This window comes from Schistocerca gregaria, chromosome 1 (assembly GCF_023897955.1).
Source record: "Schistocerca gregaria isolate iqSchGreg1 chromosome 1, iqSchGreg1.2, whole genome shotgun sequence".
NCBI lineage: Eukaryota > Metazoa > Arthropoda > Insecta > Orthoptera > Acrididae > Schistocerca > Schistocerca gregaria.
In genome coordinates this window covers 1,040,165,898-1,040,188,961 of record NC_064920.1, presented here as the reverse complement: position 1 = coordinate 1,040,188,961, position 23,064 = coordinate 1,040,165,898, and the positions used below count along the sequence as shown (strand labels likewise).

At 42.0% G+C, this 23,064-nt stretch overlaps 1 protein-coding gene across 5 annotated transcripts in view; it reads right to left on the bottom strand.

Annotated features, from left to right (window-relative positions):
* Nucleotides 1–2,517: 2,517 nt before the first annotated feature.
* The window catches only part of LOC126279746 (solute carrier organic anion transporter family member 74D), a 245,204-nt gene continuing 224,657 nt past the window's right edge, over nt 2,518–23,064 (bottom strand). For all 5 annotated transcript variants that reach the window (XM_049979702.1, XM_049979705.1, XM_049979703.1 and 2 more), the window contains exons 9-12: nt 19,845–20,038; nt 14,147–14,250; nt 5,613–5,714; nt 2,518–3,108 (exon numbers count right to left, since the gene is read on the bottom strand). In XM_049979702.1, the coding sequence (XP_049835659.1) occupies nt 2,978–3,108; nt 5,613–5,714; nt 14,147–14,250; nt 19,845–20,038 (531 nt within the window). In that variant the 3' untranslated portion in view covers nt 2,518–2,977. The remainder of the gene's footprint in view (nt 3,109–5,612; nt 5,715–14,146; nt 14,251–19,844; nt 20,039–23,064) is intronic.

Genomic DNA, 23,064 nt, shown 5'->3' with positions numbered 1-23,064 from the left:
AGTAGGAGGAGATGCTGCCATAGTGTGAAAAGTAAAAAACGCACAAAATGCAGAGACTGCAACTACAGGTGGCTAAAAGGCATAATAGCTTGATGGTGGCTGTCACCATCAGTAAAGAATTCTATGAAGACAGCACAGCAAAAGGCTCGTTCTGTTCATTAAAAAACTCGTAGTGATACTATGCAACAGGCCACTTATAAGTACAGATCTGTCTACATGCTTAAAACTACCTTATTACAGCTAATACTGAAAGTAGTAACAGGCTGTACAATGTTCTTTGTTAATTCTACATATTTCGTTCATTACTATTGTAAGACTTTTTTGCTATTATCGAACCACACCGGGTCATCTTACATTGCCACCTAATGCCTCATTATTAATAGCCCAATCAATTGCCCGTGTACTTGTCTTTCATATGTTTCATATGTATGCTCTGTTTGTATGCAGAGGGGCCCTCCACCGCCGTTTCAGACAGGGGCCATATTCACGGCTTACGAGCGTGTTCTTTTTCTGTGCTGCTATCTCGTCACCAATGCAGTAGCTCAGCTCTCTCATTTTCCCCTTCTGTTCTCTACTGCTTCCTGTTCCCGACGTGTTTCTGCAATCTGTTTGTTGGTCTGTATTCCGTTTATTCCATTTGGTACCGTACCTGTAACTGACACGTGTCTCTTGGCAATACCTTTAGAACTTTTTATGGGCGTTATAATATATATTTATACGCTATTTCATTCGGCCTATTTTCTCGTTCTCACTTTGCTGTTGCATTGATACGGGATAACACCACGTCACGTTTATTGTAATGTCATCCTCTCTTAATATTTCCAGATGAGAAATCTTAATTATTGGGTGACACGTATGGTGGTCGTCCAGTATCACCGTCGGCAAGCTCTGAAGGTGTGGGACGACACAGATACCAGCACTTCAGGGATGTAGCGCTGGCTGGTTAGTGTCACGGCAATGCTTCCTAGGACGGCGACGTAATGGAATCTAATACCACCCCAAACCATAATACCCAGTGTAGGATCAGCATGGCGATGCGTAAGACAATAATAGTTCAACAGTCTCTCGTCACGGTGTCTCCAGACTCTAATCCAGCCATCGTGGTGGTTCCATTCCGTTACCCGTATCCGTCGTTCATCGCACCTTTGCCGGCGCAGACTCCTGTGGCTTTGACTCAGTGGTAAACGCATAATGGACGCCTTACCAGGAGTCCACTCTGCTGCAAACGACATCGAAATGGTACACACGGACGCTGCTTGTTATTCAACGGACCAAATTTATTGTGCTATGGTTCGTGATTTGGCAGAGCGAAGCATCAGTGCCGTGCACGCAATATGCCTGTCATCACGTGTGGTGGTGCAACAATGTAGGTGCAATCGGTCCCGTAGGACCATCGTTCTTCCTGAATCCAGCGATTACAAGTCAGCATCACCGTTGCTAGGTTACTTCCGACACGATCAACGATTTCTCTGGAAGATAATACCCAATCCCTAAAGGCAACTATTCTTCCCCAATGGAACTCCGAAAAGTGCTCTAAAGACGCTCGTTGTCGTCTGCAAGGCACACTGGAGCTGCTTACGCTAAACAATAGCACGAAATACAATTCAAGTGCATCCACATGGTCGCCTGTTCCCCTCTATATAGCGCTTGCAGGTAACGCCCGTGATGTGCGCCTACGCTGAAATGTTAATCATACGCATCTCTCGCCGCTGCAGCGCACGCTACAAATTTCAGCAAATCTACACGCTTCCTTCAGGATGTAGCTTTCCTAGTGGCCAGCAGCGTTTGTCTGTCAAAGTTACTACTTCATAGCTGACCGTCATGACTGTGTTTAGTGTCAAGAAATGAGAGGAAAATAAAAATTAAACTTGATAGTGCTGTTTACAATTACTTAAAAATTGTTTAAAACAGCAAATAATCATCAGCTGAAAACCTGTCACTCAATTATAAACTGAACTTCAGTTATTACATACAATTATGAACCTCGTTTCTGCTCTGAAATATATCGCCAGACACTGAATATGGCCCATCAAACAATGCAGTCCGACTTCTGTTAAAGTTACCACTCGAGTTAAGCGAGAGATCCGGGTTGGAGGCCCGGACTAGCAAAAATTTTCAACTTTCACTATCGAATTATTTCGTCACCCGATTGCGTCTGACATCGGTGTTTCCTTAGAGGTTTGTTAATCACACATTCTATACGATTATGTATTTTGAGATTTCTGTTTTCCTTGCATTGCAATAATAAATCCTGTATCATTGTGAGACAATCACTGGATCGATAAAATAAACAAAAGTACATGAAACTGTAACTTTGCGCTTTCCGTACTGAACGTAAACAAACAGGATTAAGCTGAAGTCACGAGACGCTTCCAGCTTGTTGCTGGCGGCACGTGCAGTACGCTTTGCCTACGCCGTAGGTATCCCTACTACATGGTGACTTCTGCACCTCTGTAGCTTAAAACAAGGAGAAGATAATTTTGCAGTTGTGGTGTTCATCAGTACGCATAAGACCAGTTCTAAGGAAAATCAATTTATTATAGCCTCACTTGTATAAAAATATAATAAGAACAGCATATGGTCCCAGACATTACTGTTTGTACCACATTAAATACGAAACAGTCGCAACAATCGTATCACAAATCTCGTAACCGTTATGTTACAGCAAGGAAACGGTTTCGGTAACATACGATTCTAATGTATTATGTTACAAAAACTATTTGTACAGATTCATTGCAGTAGATATTTGGCACTTTGGTATTATTGCTTACAAGTCTTACAATACAAATATGTACATGAATTTTTAAAAAAAAGCAACACAGAGGCACACTGTAAAGTCTCAGTTAAGCAGCTCACGACCAGGGCCGAAACTCTAGCCTGTGTGGGTGTCTCCTTCGTGAAAGCTTCTTCAAGGTGGGAACTTATCGAGAGCGATGTCTTGCTTGTTTATTTTTCAGGTACGCTGTCTCCAAGAGTATCACTCCTCCAGAACTATTTTCTCTTGAACGTCCTCCACTTCTTTTGGCTTTACTTCTTCGTCAAATATCTTCAGGTCCTTCACGAAGTACCAGACGCCAGCATCAAATATAGTGCCCACGGTCACAAAAGCTGTTAGAAATGAAGACTCTCATTAATGCAGTCATAAGAATATTTTTTTCTCAATTGAAGGCATTGAAACAATAACCAGATAAGTAACGTTTACGTTATGTCGACTAAAACACAAAAAACTGTTCACAAGTTGGAAAAAGTTTTTCAGTCAGTCTTGTCTTTACTCAAACTCTATTTAGGCCATCAACACTTCGTAATACCTTATTACATAGGTAAGCAATATTTTATTATGATACTTATTAAATTTTTTAAAAAACGGACTTTTCTCCGCCTTGAACGAAACATCTTATTCTATAGGCGTGATGTCAACTTAATAAGCAAATAACTAAGGAAACAACAACTGTTCACATTCTACTGAATACTGAATATTATGAGTAGTCTGAAAATTACAAAGAAATGGATATCCTAATAAAAGTCACAGCTGTGGAAAGTTAACGTAGTCATTGAACTTCTACTTCCGTTTAACTGTGTGTAAAATGTGTAACAGTTCTGTCACAGATCAGCTTATAAAATAAAATTCGATGTCTGAGGCTGATATATATTTCTTGACAAGCTTCAAGAAATCTTTATATTCCTCATATTTAACTTTAGAGGCGCTTTATAATGTTTCTCCTTATGAAAATTCAGTGTAGTTGAGCGTTTCTGGATGACGATACCAATGATAGAGAAGTTGCGACAGTGATACACTATAGCGAACAAGACGCTTGTGTTCAGTGGAGTATTTAAAGAACCTTTATTCTCAGATGGTAACTTCTCATTATCGGAATTCGGGATGTTAAACCGAATCGACTTTTTTAAATGGGAAGAGAATAATCTTGTGTAATATCACCACAGTGAACTTACTAGGTTTGGTTCTAAGAATTTTTTCCAGTAACGTGGAAGTACGATTTGTGAAGACTTGAGATGTCACTAGGAAGTGAAAACTCGCATTGCTGTAGAGAAGGAGGTATTCAGTACAAATAAGAGATTATTATGTGGCAAACTAGATAAAAGTGCGAGGAAAAGAGTTGGCAAGCGCTGTGTCTGGAATGTGACACTATCGCACAGGAACATGGACACATCTGATGAAAGGATGAAGAAAAACATTGGAGATGTCGATGTGAAAGAGAATGGAGAGGATAAGATGGAGGAAAAGAGTGACTAACGAATGAGTGTTGTAAAGGGTTGGTGAGAGGAAAGACTGTTCCATGTTGTAAGAGAAAGGAAGAACTGGATGGAAACCTTCGTTGAGACAGGATGCTTGCTAACAGACGCTTTGGAAGGTCTAGTTTGTGGAACGAGATTGAGAGGACGGAGATACAAGATGATAGATGACCTCAAGGGAAGCGGAAATTACGCGGACCTGAAGACGATGGGAGAAGGCAGGAGAGCATGGAGAGTTACAAAATTAAAACCACCCTATGACAGAAAACTGATGATGATGTTGATAGCGATGGTAGGTATAACCAATCATGTTTACTTCTCTTCTTTTCAACTAACCCAAAGCTTCGTCCACAGGGTAAAACGTTTTGCCCTGGGACAGGAAATGTATGACTATGTGTACAGATACTGAACCATGATATGATTTTCGCTTCGGGCACTGAAGTTGTCAACAAATAAAAGCAAATTTTCCACATTTTTGTCAAGTGTGTTATTCTGACTTCTGAAATTTTCCCGGCGTATTTGTTCTTCTAATAATTTCCGGGTATGCAGCCGGATCCCGTCGACATTCTGCCACGATATTTCGGCCCAGAGACGTCCGGCCATCATCAGGTGAGTACACAACTACTGAAGAGCCCAGGTGCAGTCGCGGTATTTATGCCGATTCTCGCGCACGTGTTGACATGCGCGGCATAGCCGAGTTATACGTGCTACCCTCGGTGGTGAAAGTAAAAGATCATCTAGTCATTGAGTATCGAATGACTGTCTATTCCGCTGTGAATGTATAATTTTAATAACAGGATTCCAATTTTTATCCAGTTGAAAGCCGTTATCACGATTTATAAGATTATAAAATAAAAAAAGAATATAAAATAATAAATCGTGACAACGGCTTTCAACTGGATAAAAATTGGAATCCTGTTATTAAAATTATACATTCACAGCGGAATAGACAGAGTCATTCGATACTCAATGACTAGATGATCTTTTACTTTCACCACCGAGGGCAGGACGTACAACTCGGCTATGCCACGCATGTCAACACGAGCGCGAGAATCGGCATAAATAACGCGACTGCACCTGGGCTCTTCAGTAGTTGTGTACTCACCTGATGATGGCCGGACGTCTCTGGGCCGAAATATCGTGGCAGAATGTCGACGGGATCCGGCTGCATACCCGGAAATTATTAGAAGAAGTGTGTTATTGATGAAATCGTGAGACAGTTTATCGCTTCACTTGGCCCTTTTCTCTCACAAGTCTCATCGCACCGGTAGAAGTAACGGCTGCAAACTCTTTACAAGTTGCTATATTACATAAATTCAACAATAATAAATAACTCGGACCATCATTTTTGGGAAACTTACCGGCGGATGTGAGGTTGAGCATATAGCGCAGGGATTCGCCATTGTACAACCAGCAGTTGCCCGTTCCGGCGCAAGTCTTGCCCCACACCAGACACGTGGAATCTGTAACAGTATGCGTTCATTCTGGAGTTAACAGTCACAATGTTCAGTCTGAACTGCGGTTGAGTGTAAGTTTACTTCCACAGCTTTAATTCATTCTGATTTTATTGTCCTCATTAACTTATGTTACATTCACTAATGGTTCAAATGGCTCGGAGCACTAGGGGACTTAACATCTATGGTCATCAGTCCCCTAGAACTTAGAACAACTTAAACCTGACTAACCTAAGGACAGCACGCAACACCCAGTCATCACGAGGCAGATAAAATCCCTGACCCCGCCGGGAATCGAACCCAGGAACCCGGGCGTGGGAAGCGAGAACGCTACCGCACGACCACGAGCTGCGGACATTCACTAATGCACGCATTGATGAGAAGTCAGCTATTATAAGTGTAACTGAAACGTAAGTGCACAGGGTGTTCAATAATTCGATGCCCACACTTGCATATATGATGACGAAGACAACAAATATACCTTGTTAAGCAACTAGGTGTTATAAACCCATACTGACTGAGTGCTAAACTTATGTAGGACATTTGTGGCAAGTAAATTTTTTAAATATCGTTATCCAAAGTAGATCTAAGATACATCGTGCTGTGTCGTCTCAATGTCGCTTTTAGACAGTAAACAGCACGTAACACTGCTGTGTGTACGCTACAAAAATGGTTCAAATGGCTCTGAGCACTATGGGACTCAACTTCTGAGGTCATTAGTCCCCTAGAACTTAGAACTAGTTAAACCTAACTATCTTAAGGACATCACACACATCCATGCCCGAGGCAGGATTCGAACCTGCGACCGTAGCGGTCTCGCGGTTCCAGACTGCAGCGCCCAGAACAGCACGGCCACTTCGGCCGGCCGTACGCTACATAAAGTAAGTATACCGATGAGTTCAAATCTGTTTAATAGCGTACTGGTCCACTTTTGAAAACCAAGTAGAGCAGTGATTCTGCTTGGCATGGATTCTACAAGTCCTTGATAGATTTCCTGGATGATATGGCACCAGATGTCTATTCACAAGTCGCTAAATTCCTGCAAATTCCGGGACGGTGGTTTGTGGGCACACAGTTCATATGTGCTCCATTGGGTGCAGATCAGGGGAATCTGCTGCCTAAAATATCAATGTGAGTTCACTATCATGCTACTCAAACCACTGCACCACGACTTTGGCCTTGTTTAGCTAAGAGTTATCCTACTGGAAGATGTCATCGGCATCAGAGAAGACTTCAACAACAAAGGGATGCAGGTGGTCACTGCTGTCATGGTGTCTTCGAGTGCTACCGTAGAGACCCATCTCAGTGTACCCCATTCTAGCGGCACCACCGTTTAAGATAAGAAAGTTAGATTTAGTGCAATATTTCTGAGTGCACAAGTTACAACCAGGCGCGGGCCTGTTAGCAGTTAAGTTACGGTGACCAGCGGTTGCGAAGTAGAATGGAGGTCGCAGGGGCCGTTGATCCATTGAAAAGAGGAAACGTAGCAGTTTGCATGACGCAAGTTACAGGCAGAAGGGGCCCTCTGGTGCAACCTAGGTATTATGACTACGTAACTCAGAGTGGTGCGTTAGCAAAATAGAGGTGCACAGCCACATATAAATAGGCTCTAACGAAGAGGATTCAAGTATGACAGGTCTCTTGGACGGTGGAGCGTGTCACACCACCGGCTACACGCAGCAGCAGATGGGGCACCAGTGTTCCAGTTCATGGTGGGTCACTGGTTCGACCCTCTGCTCTCACCACTCTGCTTCTGTGGCGAGGTACACTTTTCAAGCAGCCATTCGCCAGGATGAAGGCATGTAAGGACTCAGCGATCGACCTGGTGTAACAAGAAATGCGATTCATTCGACAGGCGATACGTTTTATTGATCCAAGGCAAAAACTCACTGAAGCAGTGCCCACTACAATCGTAAATGACGATGTCGCTGGATCAACACAAGAACACATAGGTGTCATGTGGTGTGGAGCTCCATCTTCAACAATGGCCTTGGAAGGGTGTGCTCCGAAACACTTGTGCCTGCACCAGCATTGTACTCTGTCATCAGACCTGCAACAGATCTCTGTCAAAATGTTCAAATGTGTGTGAATTCCTAAGGGACCAAACTGCTTAGGTCACCGGTCCCTGGACTTACACACTATTTAAACTAACTTAAACTAAACTATGCTAAGAATAACACACACACATGCCCGAGGGAGGACTCGAACCCCTTCGGCTGGAGGAGCTGTGCAGTCCGTGACATGACGCCTCAAACCGCGCGGTCACTCCGGGTGGCGATCGCTGCCTATCCTGGATTATATAGTGTGTGTGTGTGGGGGGGGGGGGGGGGGGGGGGAATCTTCCGACCTCTACGTTTTGTAATGAGACGTGGTCGTTATGGCCTACTCGTTATTTCATGATCCTTCAACTACTTTCCACATGTTCTCACGACAGTAGTACACCAACAGGCGATCAGTTTCGCCTCATGAGTGGTTCTCTTTTTAAGCTGCAGCACAACAAGGATGTGCCCTTTGTCAAAACTGCTTATATCAGTGGATTACCGCATTTGGCGCCCGTATCTTTGCTGTTATGACTTCCCATTCATTTTCTCCCACTAACGTTGTTTCCTTGCTGTGTCAAGTGTGCGAAACACCACCAGGGGGCATTCATCCTCGCGGGAGGCAGTGGTCATGGCGTTTTGACACATCAGTGTAAAGCGGAACTCTGCACATGGTCCTCAAGATCGACAGTCCCATTGTTCTGGACTTCTTTCGCTGGTGTTACATAAAAACTGAAGTGTGTTCTACCTCTATGGACCCAGAAGGGAAATAAATTGCAAGAAGTGTTGCAGCAGCCACAGGTATAAAGAACATGCCACTCACTTTCCATCAAGCACGGGTTGCCCTGTTACGTCGGTACCGCCTTTTTGCTGAAGTAATTTTGCTCATTTTGAACAGTTACTGAAACACTGATCACAAGAATATAGTCTTCTGCGACGCATCATGGACTCGGGACAGTGGCTGATCAGACAGTATATAGAACAATAACCAAAAAACAACCGCATTTCCATGTTTTTATTTATTCCTCTTTAATCTACCGGTTTCAGCAACACACTGGTGCCTGCGGATGGCATCAGTGAAGTGCCGAAACTGATAGCTTAAAGAAAAGTGAACTATAACTGTTTGACATCTGTCTGCTGTCTGATGTTAGTTCTATATACAAGAAGAAAGGTCTGAAACAAATTATATTGTTTTATTCTCCATTAAATCCAATACTCCTCATTCAATACGTATTTCCAACACCCAGTTGCTTATCGAAATATATTTTACGTCCTCTCTCTCAGCACATCTGCCACTTTGGCTACACAGTTTTTGAACACTCGTTACGAAGAACGAATTTTCGTTCTGCAGTGGAATGCAGCTGATCGGAAGCTTCTTGGCAGATTAAAATCATGTGTCGGTTAGGGATTCGAACTTGGGACCACCGCCTTTTGTGTCGAAGTGCTCTGTCGACAGGGCATTCAGAGCACGACCCACGACCCTCGTTCAGTCCCTCCATTACTTCATCTTTTACAATACAAACTTCACAGAAGTTCTCCTGCGTACTTTGCGGGTCTAGCAATCCTGAAGTAAACGGGATTAACGGTCCCAGGTTTAAACCCATATCCTTAACACAGTTGTAATATGCCAGGAAGTTTCTCCCTGTATACAGTCGAAGAGGGAACAGGGGCTTTTTTGGTCACCTGTTAAAGTTTCTTTCTGACACTGCTTCTGAAGTGAAGCGGCTTTTCAATGACACAACTGTTAGGGAGTCCAGATGTAGTAGTTATATACCTCATTTAATGAGTTCTAAGAAGAGGAAGCAAACAGAACAGGAACTATGATAGGAATTAAAGAAAACTATTGTACCTTGTGAAGAGATTGTCTAAAGGGTTTATTACTTGCTGAAAGGAATCTTTCAGAATTATTTGTTTTTCCGCATTTTTTTGAAAGTTGAGAGTGTTTTTCAAGCTCGTGTATCATGCCGAAAATTGACTGTTCAATATACGTTAACACTTTACAAATAATTGTAAACTGTCTCATCAGCCTGTTCTAGGCAGTTTTTTTTTTAGCAAAAGAATTTATGATCAGCATGTGTAACAGACAGTTTCAGTCGAGAATGGAAAAGCTGCTGATTTACAAATTTATAACCAAGAACACCAGGGACTTGTCAGAGGTGTAAATGAGAACAACCCCTACTATAGGATAGGGTGGTAGGGAATCCACTAGCATTTTCTTGAGTAAACGACAGTGTTAAATGACAGCAGTGAGACTAGATCACATTATTTAAATCGTACTGAGTAGCTTGATCAGATGATCAACCATTTCCTGATATACGTCTAAAGTCAATAGTCGTGTCAGCATACATCGTATTCCTGGACATGACAGGGCCGGTGGTGACCTAATACACTGAGGTGACAAAAGTCATGTGATACCTCCTAATAACCTGTCGGACCTCCTTCTGGCCGCTGTTGTGCAACAGCTCGACGTAGCATGGACCCAACAACTCGTTGGAAATCCCCCGCAGAAATAATGAGCCACGATGCCTCTATAGCCCTCCATAACGGCGAAAGCTTTGCCGGTGCACGATTTTATGAACGAACTAACCTTGTAATTGTGTCCCATAAATGTTCGATGACTTCCCAAATCATTCGCTCGATTTGTCCACAACGATTTTCAAATCAATCGCGAACAACTGCGTCCTCAGCTCGTGGTATAGTGGCTAGCGTTGCTGCCTCTGGATCACGGGGTCCCGGGTTCGATTTCAGGCTCGGTCGGGGATTTTCTCCGTCCAGAGCCTAAGTGTTTGTGTTGTCCTCATCATTTCATCATCTTTCCGGAAAGTGGTGAGACTGAACAGTGAAAAGATAGGGAATTTGTACGGTCGCTGACAACCACGAAGTTGAACGTCTCATAAACCAAATAGCATCATCACCAGCAAATAACTGTGGCCCGATGACATGGCCCATTGTCATCCACAATAATTTCATTGTTGCTGGGAACATGAAGTCCATGAATGGCTGTAAATGGTCTCCAAGTAGCGAACATAACTAGGAGCCAGTCCATCCTGGGAGAGCACAGCGAACACCGTTGGGGAGCCACCACCGGCTTGCAGCATGCCTTGTTGACAACATGTGTCTTTGGCTTTGTAGGGTCTACATCATAATATAACCCTACCATCAGCTCTTATCAACTGAAATCGGGACACATCTGACCAGCCCATGATTTTCCAGTCGTCTAACGTCCAACTCATGTGGTCGCGAATCCAGGAGAGGCGCTGCAGGCGGTGCCGTGCTCTGAGCAAAGGTACTCGCTTCCGTCATCTGCTGCCACTGCAAATGAACGGCAGATTTGGCCTCATTGTCTTGACGAATAAGTTCGTCGTACGTTCCACATGGTTTTTTGCGATTATTTGACGCAGTCTTACTTGTCTGTTAGCACTGACAATTCTACGCAAACGCAGCTGGTCTCGATCGTAAAGTGAAGCAAAGTGGCCACTACGTTGTCATTCGTGAGAGGTAATGCCTGAAATTTGGTGTTCTTGGCACATTATTGAATTCCCTAAATTTTCGAAATGGAATATCCCATACGTCTAGCTCCAACTACCACTCTGTGTTCAAAGTGTGTATATTCCCGTCGTGCTGAAATAATCACGTCGGATACCATTTAACATTGATCATCCGAGTAGAAAAGACTGTTCTCCGAATACACTGCATTTTTATACCGTATGTACGCGGTATGAACGCCATTTCTATGTGTGCATGTCGCTGTCCCCTTACTCTTGTTATCTCAGTGTAAGAACTTACTCGCTGAATTCACTGGAATCAGTAGTTGCTGAAAAATATACTTTGAAAGCTGTGGACCAATTTCAGTATGAATATTTACCACTGGCATTCCATCATTCGTGATGTATCCTTCACCATACCCCTCCCTGCCACGTGCGCAGATTATCTTTATAGTTGTTTAAAGGAGCATGACGGTAAAGTCCTGTTGACGTCGTGACCCCTAATGCTACCATGTATTAGCTCAATCAAGCACATTTACGATGTCATTAGGCGCCAATTAGCAGCTCAAAGAGGGTCATCTTGTTGTCTCTAAAGCAATCGTGTTACATGCGATTAACATTATTTTGTCTGCTATTGGTCACTTACCATTTGCTTGTGAGATCCACGCCACGCTGAACTTTAAGTACGTTTTAGAGACCATAATGCAAGTCTTTGATAATCCATTATGACCTGTGGGACAACGGCTGGCATGTATTTCTTGATACAATAATTTACCAACAGCCGTATGTATTGTAGTAATTTATTTTATGAACCTATTATGTGGTACCTGTTTCGGCATTACACTAATGCCATCTTCAGGCCCCACACGTCATAGTCGTAAATTCGCTATACACGGAAGGAGCCACGTAACTGGATCCGTGAATCAAATCGCTATGCAACAGCTCTTGGAGGCCAGGCGACACAGAGTCTGTGTCGGCTCACTCTGAAGATGACAGAATGATACACAGTCGAAATATCAGAAGAAGAAATGGCATATATACCGCTGCACGCCCGAAATGTAATGGAGCATTATAATATTTGAGCAATTATGACGAGAATAACTAAAATAAAGTTAAATGTTTTGATTAGGCTATGATCAACAGCATCAACAAATTTTACAAAATGCTTAACACTGCGCTGTCTGTAATAATTTTATTTCATTCGGCTGTCGGTTTCGGTTATGAACCATCATAATCACAGACTTATCAAGTGTCATGCATGCTCTAGTAATAAGTCATCACAGCAAACCATAATTGCCAAGATAATATAAAATCAAAAATTGTAAGAAGATAAAAATATTATGGCACATCGACACGAGAACAGCAAGTGATGAACAACAACGTAGAGGTCAAAGATGGCAGTCTTGGCCGAATCCCAAGTGGTTGCCATTAAATAATAATGTGATAATCAAATTCAAAACTGAAATATTAACAGTTCTATACCTGATTAACATTACATAAACACACCAGTAAAATAAAATGTAAAGAAAGAAGCAAGCAAGATTTCTGAGATATTTTATATGCTTGCAATTATCAGTCTTCTTTGTTACTTTATATTTTGTTTTATCAGCGTTTTTATGTAATGTCAATCAAGTATATAATTACTTGTTTTGTAAATAAACCGCCTTTTCTTGCTGCTACTTAATTTATTTTTCCTAGACGCATTTATCAAAGAATTCACGTCGCATTTTTTATGTAATTAAGCAATTACTTACAGTTTGCTGTGATCTGCATTTCCTTTCATCTGGTCTGGAGGTCGAACTACCACTTTATTTTCGAGACATAAACATAATTTTGTATTCCGAACTTTTTCACAGTGTTTACCATGTTTCTCTTTCTTTTTGTGGTGTACCATTAGTCTTTCGCCACTACATATAGCTATTTGTTCGAACACTGTCCTTTTAACAACATAACCATGGTAACTCCATTATTAACGTTGTTAAAAGCACAGTGTTCGACGAAATAGCTATATATAATGGCAAAAGAACAATTGTACACCACAAAAAAGAAGGATAAACATGGTGAACAGTGTGAAAAAGTTCGGAATACAGAACTCTCCTTATGTTTCGAAAATAAAGTGGTAGTGCAACCTTCAGACCAAATAAGAGGAAAATGCAGATGACGGCAAACTATAAGTAAGTACTTAATTACACAAAAAAGTGACGTGAACTGTTTAATAATAAAAAAGATTACATTACTGTATGGTTGTAGATTCCAATGGAGATGCCTTAGAGCAAGAAAAAGGCGAAACGCGTCTGGGAAAAATAAATTAAGTTGCAACAAGAAAAAGCGGTTTTATTTACGAAACAAGTATTCCTGTGTTTACTGCAGAGGATGGCCACGAGAAAAAAAAACATGTAAAGTGTAGAATTATTAATACTTCAATTCTGAATATGATTATCACATGATTATTTAATGGCAGCTTGTTTGGACTCGGCCAAGACTTCATCTTTGACATCGAAGTTCTTGGACTTGTATTGCTGTACATCACTTACTGTCTTCGTCTCAATGTGCCACAATATTTTTATCTTGTTATAATTTTTCATTTTGTATTATGGGCAATTATGGTTTCCTGTGATAACTTATTTTTTAGCATGTATGACATGAGAGTATTTTGATTGATTTTACATTTCTACTGTTTTTCTTATTTCGTTTGGCATTGCCACATTATCCATTTTTGTGTGTTGTACAGCTGCCGTTTATAATGGTTCAGAACCGAAACCGGTAGGAAAATAAAATAAAATTATTACTAGCAGCACAGCGTTATGCATTTTGCAAAAAATAAAAGAAAATTGTTTATAATTCAACCGCTGGACAATTTCAAAGTCTTGTGACTTAAAATCGGTTGTTAGCGAGCTATCACGTGTGTGCCACTTACCTAGGAGGTAGCCGAAGAATATGGGCGCTGGTACGAATGCTAGAAGACTCATCAGGGTGAGACCGAACCCCATGGCAACAGGTTTGTCCTTCTCGTCCACACATCTGAAAGAAGTCATGTTGTGAGACAGATATAAAAGTTTCGCTAGATTATAATTATGATCTTGGAAGGAGTAATAGTACATCACATAACTACTGTAGCTAATGAAGTTAGAGCTTGTACCGATGAAATGAAAAATAATCAGTATTCTGTGTCTTCTCGCATTACTAGTTCTGTAAAAATTATGTTTTCGGAAATGTTTATCAGAAAAAAAGTTGATCTTGTGTGTACGTAATTAATATTTTATTCAAGTTTGCGACACAATACTTGCTCCGGTCCAGTATTCTTGAGGTAGTTTCAACAAGGAAGAATACGTAACTTAGGAAAAACGAAATGTTTTCTATGCGTAATATATTTTAATATAGTCTGATGACTGCAAAATGACATATCATTTTTTCCAAAAAAAGTAGTATTACAGATTATGCGTTGCACATGGGTCGCTATTATCAGTGTAGCGAAACCGTATTAGTTGGTTGAATTTGTTTCCTGATAAACTGGATGAGAATTACTGTACTGTACTGTAGTGCCTTCTTATAAAACTTTCTTGTCTGCTCCATTAATATTCCAAAGGACGCAGCCATTATGTTGGTGTTATGCCAGTAATCAGCTGATTTGGTACTCTCTTCTTTCCTCTTTTCACTTGTCCCACTACTGGTCAGGCACAAATTCTAATGTCTCATCTCTCGATTTTGTAAGCAATTACCGTATGTGAGCGTCACATCACTTTCGAGGAGAAATAACGCTTGTACGTACTACTATTTCGTTTAATTGTACGAAATTTCTTAAACATAATTCGTCACAGAATTTTTTGTGATGTGCCACTACAGATACGTGAAAACAGATAGTACAGGTTAGTGAATAGTAATTTATCTTTTGTAATATTTCAGTCAATACGGAGTCAAGGCCAGACACCCATCTCTTTAGCTCGCAGAATATAGACTCAATGTCAACCATATGTCTGTTATTGGCCCGTAGCCAGCCCTGGAGATGACTCATGTGACCATATGCGCCTATCGTGCAGCTCATGATGCTTGTGGCTGACAAATGAATTGTGCGAAGCGGGTAATATGGATGAAATCAATGCAGCGACCAAATACTTGGACGCTGCTGGTATCAACGTTTACTAATCGGCAGTCTAAAGTATATAGCAAATTAAAATTCCTTTCTCGATTCCCTCGTAGATAAACAAGTAATTGGTATTAAGTCGCTGCGCTGTATTGTATTTAAATAAGATGTAGAACACCGACTTCTTTCCACATCCCAGTGATTCCTCTCAGCGGGATTCTAGGATCAAAAGAACTTGTTTAATGCGCTATGTACTGATTTTATTCTAAGTGCAGCAGAATGATGATAAAGGCAGGAAGCCGTTCGTTCCGTAATCGCATTTCCTTGTAAGAGGACACCACATCATATTAATCCTGTCTATACTGCCTGTAAACGTGCGAAGATTTAATAAATGTCACTAAGCCATTCAGGAGGCAGGCGACGATTTTTATAATAATCAGTGGATCTGTATTGAGGCTGAGTGGGTACATCAGGCAACGAATGACTTTATTGCTCATATGACGAGTTTCGGAATTTATACAGGGTGGTCAGAAAATGTCTGAAACGCTGTAGCGATGTTGCAGGGCAGGGTGAACTGAGACGTAAATGTTAAAAAAAATTGATATGTTGTGCCGTTTCCGTGTTATTTAGCATTGAAATTAGGCAACCGGAAGGTCGCGCGCTCACTTTCAGACAGTGTAGCCCGGCGCGTGCTTTGTTTGGTTAGCTAAAACTTGAATTTGCGAGCGCGACGACCTGATTGGCTAACTTCAGTGCTAAATAACTCGAAAACGGCGCAACGCCTGGAATCTTTTGCTTAACATCTATGTCCCAGTACAGCCTCCAACATCCCTACAAGCGTTTCAGACATTTTCTGATACCCTGTATACCATCAAATATCTACAAAATATCAGCTAAAAACTATTTTATAAAATCATCTAGCACCAACTGTGCTACACCTACCCAAGAACCATTGCCATACATAGATACGACGTTTCAAGATATATGTGAAACGAACATCAGCAGACTATAGACACATTTCTACAGAGAGCGGACCAATACAAAATGTACAGTGGCTTTAAGGCGCATTAACTAATATACATTTATTATATCGTGTGCCTGATGGCTGTGAAGAGACTTCAGAGTGATAAAGGGTTACTCAAAATATTTGTCTAAATTCGGGAGTATTATGTGGTGCTACACATCGTCAAAAACTACAATTACAACTGTGCGGTATGTCAAACGACATAAAATGAAATATAAATTAGCACTGCAAATATATGTCACAAATTTAAATACAGGCAGTAAGGGAGTTGGAATACAATATTCTCACTAAAATTGGGATAGTCCATATGTCAGACACAAATCTGGCACCAGAAAGTGCCCAATATGTTGTTTAGTTTACAAAATAGAAGAACAATTTTCTGCTAGTGGCGCAACAAGTTTTTTATGAAACATAAGAAATATTTTAGTACAACCAAAATAAGTCGAGGGAGGTCACGCATCATGTCCATATAAAAATAATAAATATTACTTGATTCCATGCAGTGTCAAACGTTAAAATGGGAGCGTCTTGTGAGGCTTAACAAAAACTGTTAACTAAAACTATAAAATACGTAGTGTAAGCGTACACCCCAAACCATAAAACATAAAACACGGATAGTAGAAATTGGAGGAAGCTGGAGGGGGATGAAGAGAAGGGCAGAAGAGGTGCACTACCCAAAAATTTAACGGAAACAGGAGCTTTCAATGATGATGAGCCACAGTCATGCTATTGTTTAATTTTGTATTTTTTATTTCTTTTTTTATTTTGTTTCATTGTATTTTGAAATATTTTAACAGCTATGAGAGGTTAACGGTCCAAGAACTTTTACCATTGTACTTGATAATGGCATAACAGCCGACATCTAGGTAGTAAAGAAGATAAATACATTAGGCAGACTGGGCGTGATTTTTAACCGTATTCAGAGAACACTGATAAAAACACTACTGCTATGGATTGTCACCTCAGTGATAAGAAGTATCGTTTTGACATGACTGAAAAATCTCTAACGAAGTTACGCACCGAGGCAGAAGCCTTAGACTTTGAAATTTTGGAAGAAACTGAAATTTATAAGTATTTTAATACTAACTAACAAAGAATCTCGAATGAACAGAAACGCTCGCAGGGACTTGGTATTTCGATATTTTTCAGGATTTGTTATGAGCGTGGCTTTGTGGTACCAATGTTTGATTCCGATTAAACTCCTGTTTCAGATTAGTTTTTATATGGTGCATCTCCTTTTCGGCCTTCTTCCCATTCCTCCCCCACCGTCTAATTTATTTCTACTGTCAGTATTGGTTTGGATGTACGATTACACTATGTATTTTGTGTTGTCAATTTGCAACTTCTGAAGAGCGTCACAAGACGCTACGGTTTTAACGTTTGACGGTGCATGGCACCAAGTAACGTTTCTTTGTTTTATATGTATATGACGTGTAATTTTTGTTTAGACTAAAATAATATTTCCTATGTAAACTACTGGTTTCCTTCGAAGACACGGCGGAGAGTGGGTGATCTAGGTTCCACTTCAGTTGTATGATTCACTGCAGTCCTGGTAGTCAGATATACGCGAACTGATCAAAAGTGTCCGAACACAACAATGTAATGCGGAACTAAGCAATAGATGCACGAGAGGCCGTCCTGCCAGGATAAATGGAGACGGGGATCATTGTGTAGTAAGTAGAGAAGAAGTAACAACAAAATAGGTAGGGAAGGAGAGGTTAGTGGCTTCGAACGTGAACTAGTTGTTGGATGTCATCTAACAAGTACATCAGGGACACTTCAGCTCTTACAAAGGTGCTCAAGTCGGTCGGTGATGTGTTTCTGAAATGGAAAAGTGAAGGAACAACCACAACTAACCAAGATTCGAGAGACCTCATGTACTGGTGGACGGAGACAGTCGAACATCGCAGGGGGTGGTAGTAAAAAATCGCACTAAATCTGCAAAAGGAATTCCTCGGAAGTTCCAAAGTATCAGCATTCCAGGTAGCACAATGACTATGCGTCAGGAACCTAAAACCAATGGGAGTACAGTGATCGAGCAGCTCCTCGTAAGCCACACACTTCTGCAGTCAGTGCTAAGCTTGAGGTGGTGAAAAGAGCGATGCTGCTGGACAACGGATGACTGGAAAGGAAAGATTTTTTAGATGAATCACGCTGTACCCTGTGGCAGTCTGAAGGAAGGCACGGTTTGTCGTACGGCTGAAAAACGTTACCTGCTATCATGTGTAACGCCTGCAGCCAAGTACCGGCGCTTTTTCGGCCGATACTTTAGTACTGTTCATTAATATGGGATCCTTAACAAGTAGGGCTGACATAAGAGCCAGAGAATATCCAACAAAGAGCGACGCGTTTCGTCTGGGATCGTTTAATCGGCGCAAGAGCGTTACCACCATGCTGAACAAACTCCACTGGCAAACGTTACGATAGAGGCGTTGTGAATAACGGAGAGGTTTACCACTGAAATTTCAAGAGAGCTCTTTGCGAGACAACATATTACTTCGTCACACATCCATCTCGGGTAATGACCATGAAGGGAAAATTCGAGAAATTAAAGCCAATACAGAGGCCTACCGACAATCACTCGTCCCATGCGCCATTCGAGACTGTAACAGGGTACGGGGGATCAATTAGTGATACAAGAAGTAGCCTCTGCCACACGCCATTAGGTAGCTTGATGATATGTAGAGAGCAGGTAGTGTTATGGTATGGGGCGGTTAGAGTGTGGTCCTCTTACTGCGCTTTAGAGAAGGTTAAATGCAGGATGATATCAACAAATGATACAGCGTTCTGCACTGCGTACGATAGAGGAACAGTTAGGAGACGATGGATGTATCAGCGTGGTATTTCACCCTGCCAAAAAGCAGTTGTGAGGTGGACAATAACATTCCTGAAATGAACTGGCCCACCCCGAGTCCCCATCTGAATCCAATGGAACAGCTTTGGGATGACTTAGAACGCCGAGTTCCCTTCAGACCCCAGTGTCTAACATCGCTGTCTTCTCTGGATTCGGCCACCGGGGATGAATGGGCTGCCGTTCCTCCAGAGACATTCACCCTCTCACTTAAAGTGTCCTCAGACGAGTTCAAGCTGTCATTATGTCTCTAACAGATGTCCAGATACACTTGATCAGCTTGTGGCTGCATGGAGTTGTAACAAGTGCCATCGAGGGATCAGGGGCGAATATTAAATTTCCGGGACCACTCAGTCTCACGCAGATACTTCACAGCAACCGTCGTCGTCAAGAGGAAGAACGAACCACGATTCGTGTCTGTTGACCGTCAACAAGAACATCTCTCTTCTTGATTGGCACCAACAAAATGAAGCGTACTACGTGAAGACACCTGCGGTCTCGACAACATTTCTCAGGCGATACAGACAGGAAATGCAGAACTCCTTAGTAATAAAGAGAGGCGATGTCTCCTCTTACCATTAGGCGGGATCTCGTGCAGTCTGAAGAGTGCTTTGAGGATGTCGCTTTGGAATTTGGGGTAAGAGAAGAGGTTGACTCACCTGACAGAGACGAGGAAGTTGGAAGCCCGGCCGGTGGAGCCGACGAACTTGAGCAAGCAGACGATGGCCAGGAAGGTGATGAAGGGCCGCATGCAGTCGACAGGGCATGACCCCGCCAGCACCTCGCCGCCACCCTCGCTGACCCACGAGCCGTTGACGTTACCCCGCGGCACGCACGAGCACTCGGTGTACACCTGCAGGGACAACCAGAGAAACCTCTACATTAGTCTCTCAACTGTAACTAACGGCGCTGATGCCTATGCAGTGAATCAGAAATGTTTCATTATTGCTTCTACCTGCTTGTAGTGATGTGGCGTGAAGTATATTGCGTTTAGGATATGATTTCGGTTGTGATTAAAATGGAGGGTAGGAGAACTCAAGGACATTCACTCCTTGTGTAACGTGTCTTTACGGACCATATCGTTGAATTATCCACTGTGCGGGTATAGAATACAATTTGCAGGCCTTCTAGGCAAGTGTTGCAATTTTGTTAGTGCTCTTTAGGGAGACGCCATGCAGAGCGTGGAGCCATTAGGTAGAGGGGATGTCCTTTACTGAGTGGTTCAAATGGCTCTAAGCACTATGGGACTTCACATCTGAGGTCATCAGATCCCTAGACGTAGAACTACTTAAACCTAACTAACCTAAGGACATCACACACATCCATTCCCGAGGCAGCATTCGTACTTGCGACAGTAGCAGCAGCGCGGTTCCAAACTGAAGAGCCTAGAACCGCTCTTTACTGAGTGAGCCGGACTTGTTGAGGTCCAATAAAAGACAATGAATTCCAGTCTTTTCAGCAGAAACTTGAAGTTTCGTGTTTTTGTGTGCGTCCCTATCCTTTTTGTCTCTGGATTGCTATCCTGTTTTGTGTATGAGGAGGTTATTTGGTGTCAAAGCAAAGATGGTGACCCTTCTTTAGAATCACTTGATAATGTAACAGTACTGGCGATTCAGCCGGACACGCAAATAAACGTTTCTCAGTAAATCTGGGCGGCAATTTGTCTCACACGTAGCACGTCCTTGGGAAGTACGTAGACTCAGGCCGCAACTGCGACTGACACTTCACGTGACACCATTGAAGCTCTGCGGATGAGTCAAAAGGAACGTTTGAGTTGAAATATTTAGCACATTGTGCCAATAATGTCATATATCGCTGTCACATATCGCTACGCAATATTGATTCATTTTGTGATTAATTTTATTTATAATGGGCTGGGCACGTTTGCTATGAAGAAAGCTTTGTGTTTTTCTCACTAAGGAGGTGTTCTCCCAGTTTGGTCTCTGGGTCCCCTTTTCCACAAGAGGTAGTAAATCTCATTAGGGTGGGCGAACATCTCGGGGAAGCTGGGCAGTTTTCGCGTAATTGAGGCTGTGGGCCGCTTCATGTTTCTGTCGGCAGAATTGGCTCCTCTCCTAGCCCTGAACAGAAGGCACCGCGCCAACATTGCCATATTCAGAGAATTGTTCGTCCTGACAGTTTTGCCCATTCTGTTTTGACTCAGAGGACGAGACACTGAGACGCCACATCACCAGTATGGAAATGTCCGTTGCTTTCGCTCGAAATTTGGTGTACCCAATCGACTTCAGTTGTCTCACCATTGTGCTTGGCGTGAAGAAGATGAACACTCAATGTGACTTTGTTCCATACCAGTATCAATCTTTGTCTATTCTGAGCAGCTCGCTACTTGTTTACTTTGCTATGCAACTTGTACTGCTTAATTTGGTTGTAATTTGTGGAGCGTTGTATCGTTAACTTTATGTGAATTGTCCAGATAAACAAGTGTTGTTGCGCTTTCTCGAAACAGTGTTCCACACTTTCTGGTACCTCCGTACAGTGTTAGTGTCATTTTATAATCTGATCTCAGTTTTAGAGAACTACGTTCTCCAGTAATTTTTATTGTGATGTTTGTCAGTCATTAGAGCAAATAAGCCTGACTTAGATTTCAAGGTCCCTTAGGCTGTCCTACAATTTTTCCATGGTTAAGCTCTCCTCCGTCCCAACAGATCTCGGAAGGCCCAAGGGTACCGATCGACCGCCGTGTCGTCCTCAAACGGTTACGTCATTGGACGCAGGTATGGAGGGGCATGTGGTCAGCACACTGCTCTCGCGGTCAATGTCAGTTTTGCAGCACAAGCCTATCTTACTTCGTATCAGACGTCGTACACCTTTTTCAGAGAAGCGCAAGAAAACATTTATAGTAAATTCCTCGTCCATTGCCAATGAGTACATCGAGCCATTTTGAGCTGGACAGCGTTCCAGTCCAGAAACAGACATACACCAACGCAACAACTAATTATTTTGTAACGCAAGCAATCGTTCTTTTTTTCAGAGATTATGTTTACAGCTTAAAGTTCCTAAATGAACAAATTAGGACGCAGTTGTCGTTGAAAAAGTTTACATAGGAACTAAAAATTGACCTTATTCTTAAATTAGTCACTGCACCGATTTTATTCTCTATTACGTTATAATCTTTCATTTATTCGTTCCATATTCCTGGAATAGCAGATCCATTCCGCTGTCTTAAGTAAATATACTCATGATATTTTCAAAACGTGTTGCAGCTCTTTTTAAGGCTCGGATCACCCTGAGACGATATGATATGCAGCACGACATCTTGAAAAAGAAGCCTGCGATGCGATGTTTGTCGGTGCTACACTTGTGTTCCCATTGGGATGAGTGATATGCGTTAAGATGTGCAATGCGGCTCGCCATACGACAGGCAACAAGACAACACGAACCACATTTCTGTTTAAGTTTCGGTTGCAATCGTGAACTCTTCTGAGAGAATGTTGTTATTGCTTATTATTATTTGACGCTCAAGAAACTGAAAAAGAAAGGGAAGACTGGGAGCATCTTTACAATGCTATAAATGTCAAACATTGTTCAGCTGTGGTTTCTCGCGAGCTGTCCCAAAAAAATACAAATTCCACATATTGTAATGATTAGTCCGGAGTGTTTCCAATCTTTGGAACAACTACACTCTGACAAAAAAAAAAGCTTGCACCACGACGGAGTTATACAAGTTCGTCACAAAATGATACTGATTCACGTATCGACCGAAATGCAAAACTGTGAACTTTGGCGGCTGATGGATAAATGTGTGACACTCCAGAACACTTTCATGGCGCAGTTGCCGAAGATAGTAAATTGGGGACGTGTCAGTACTAGGTATAAAGTCTTTGCGAATTTCATTCCTCGTGGTCATCTGGGCAGCAG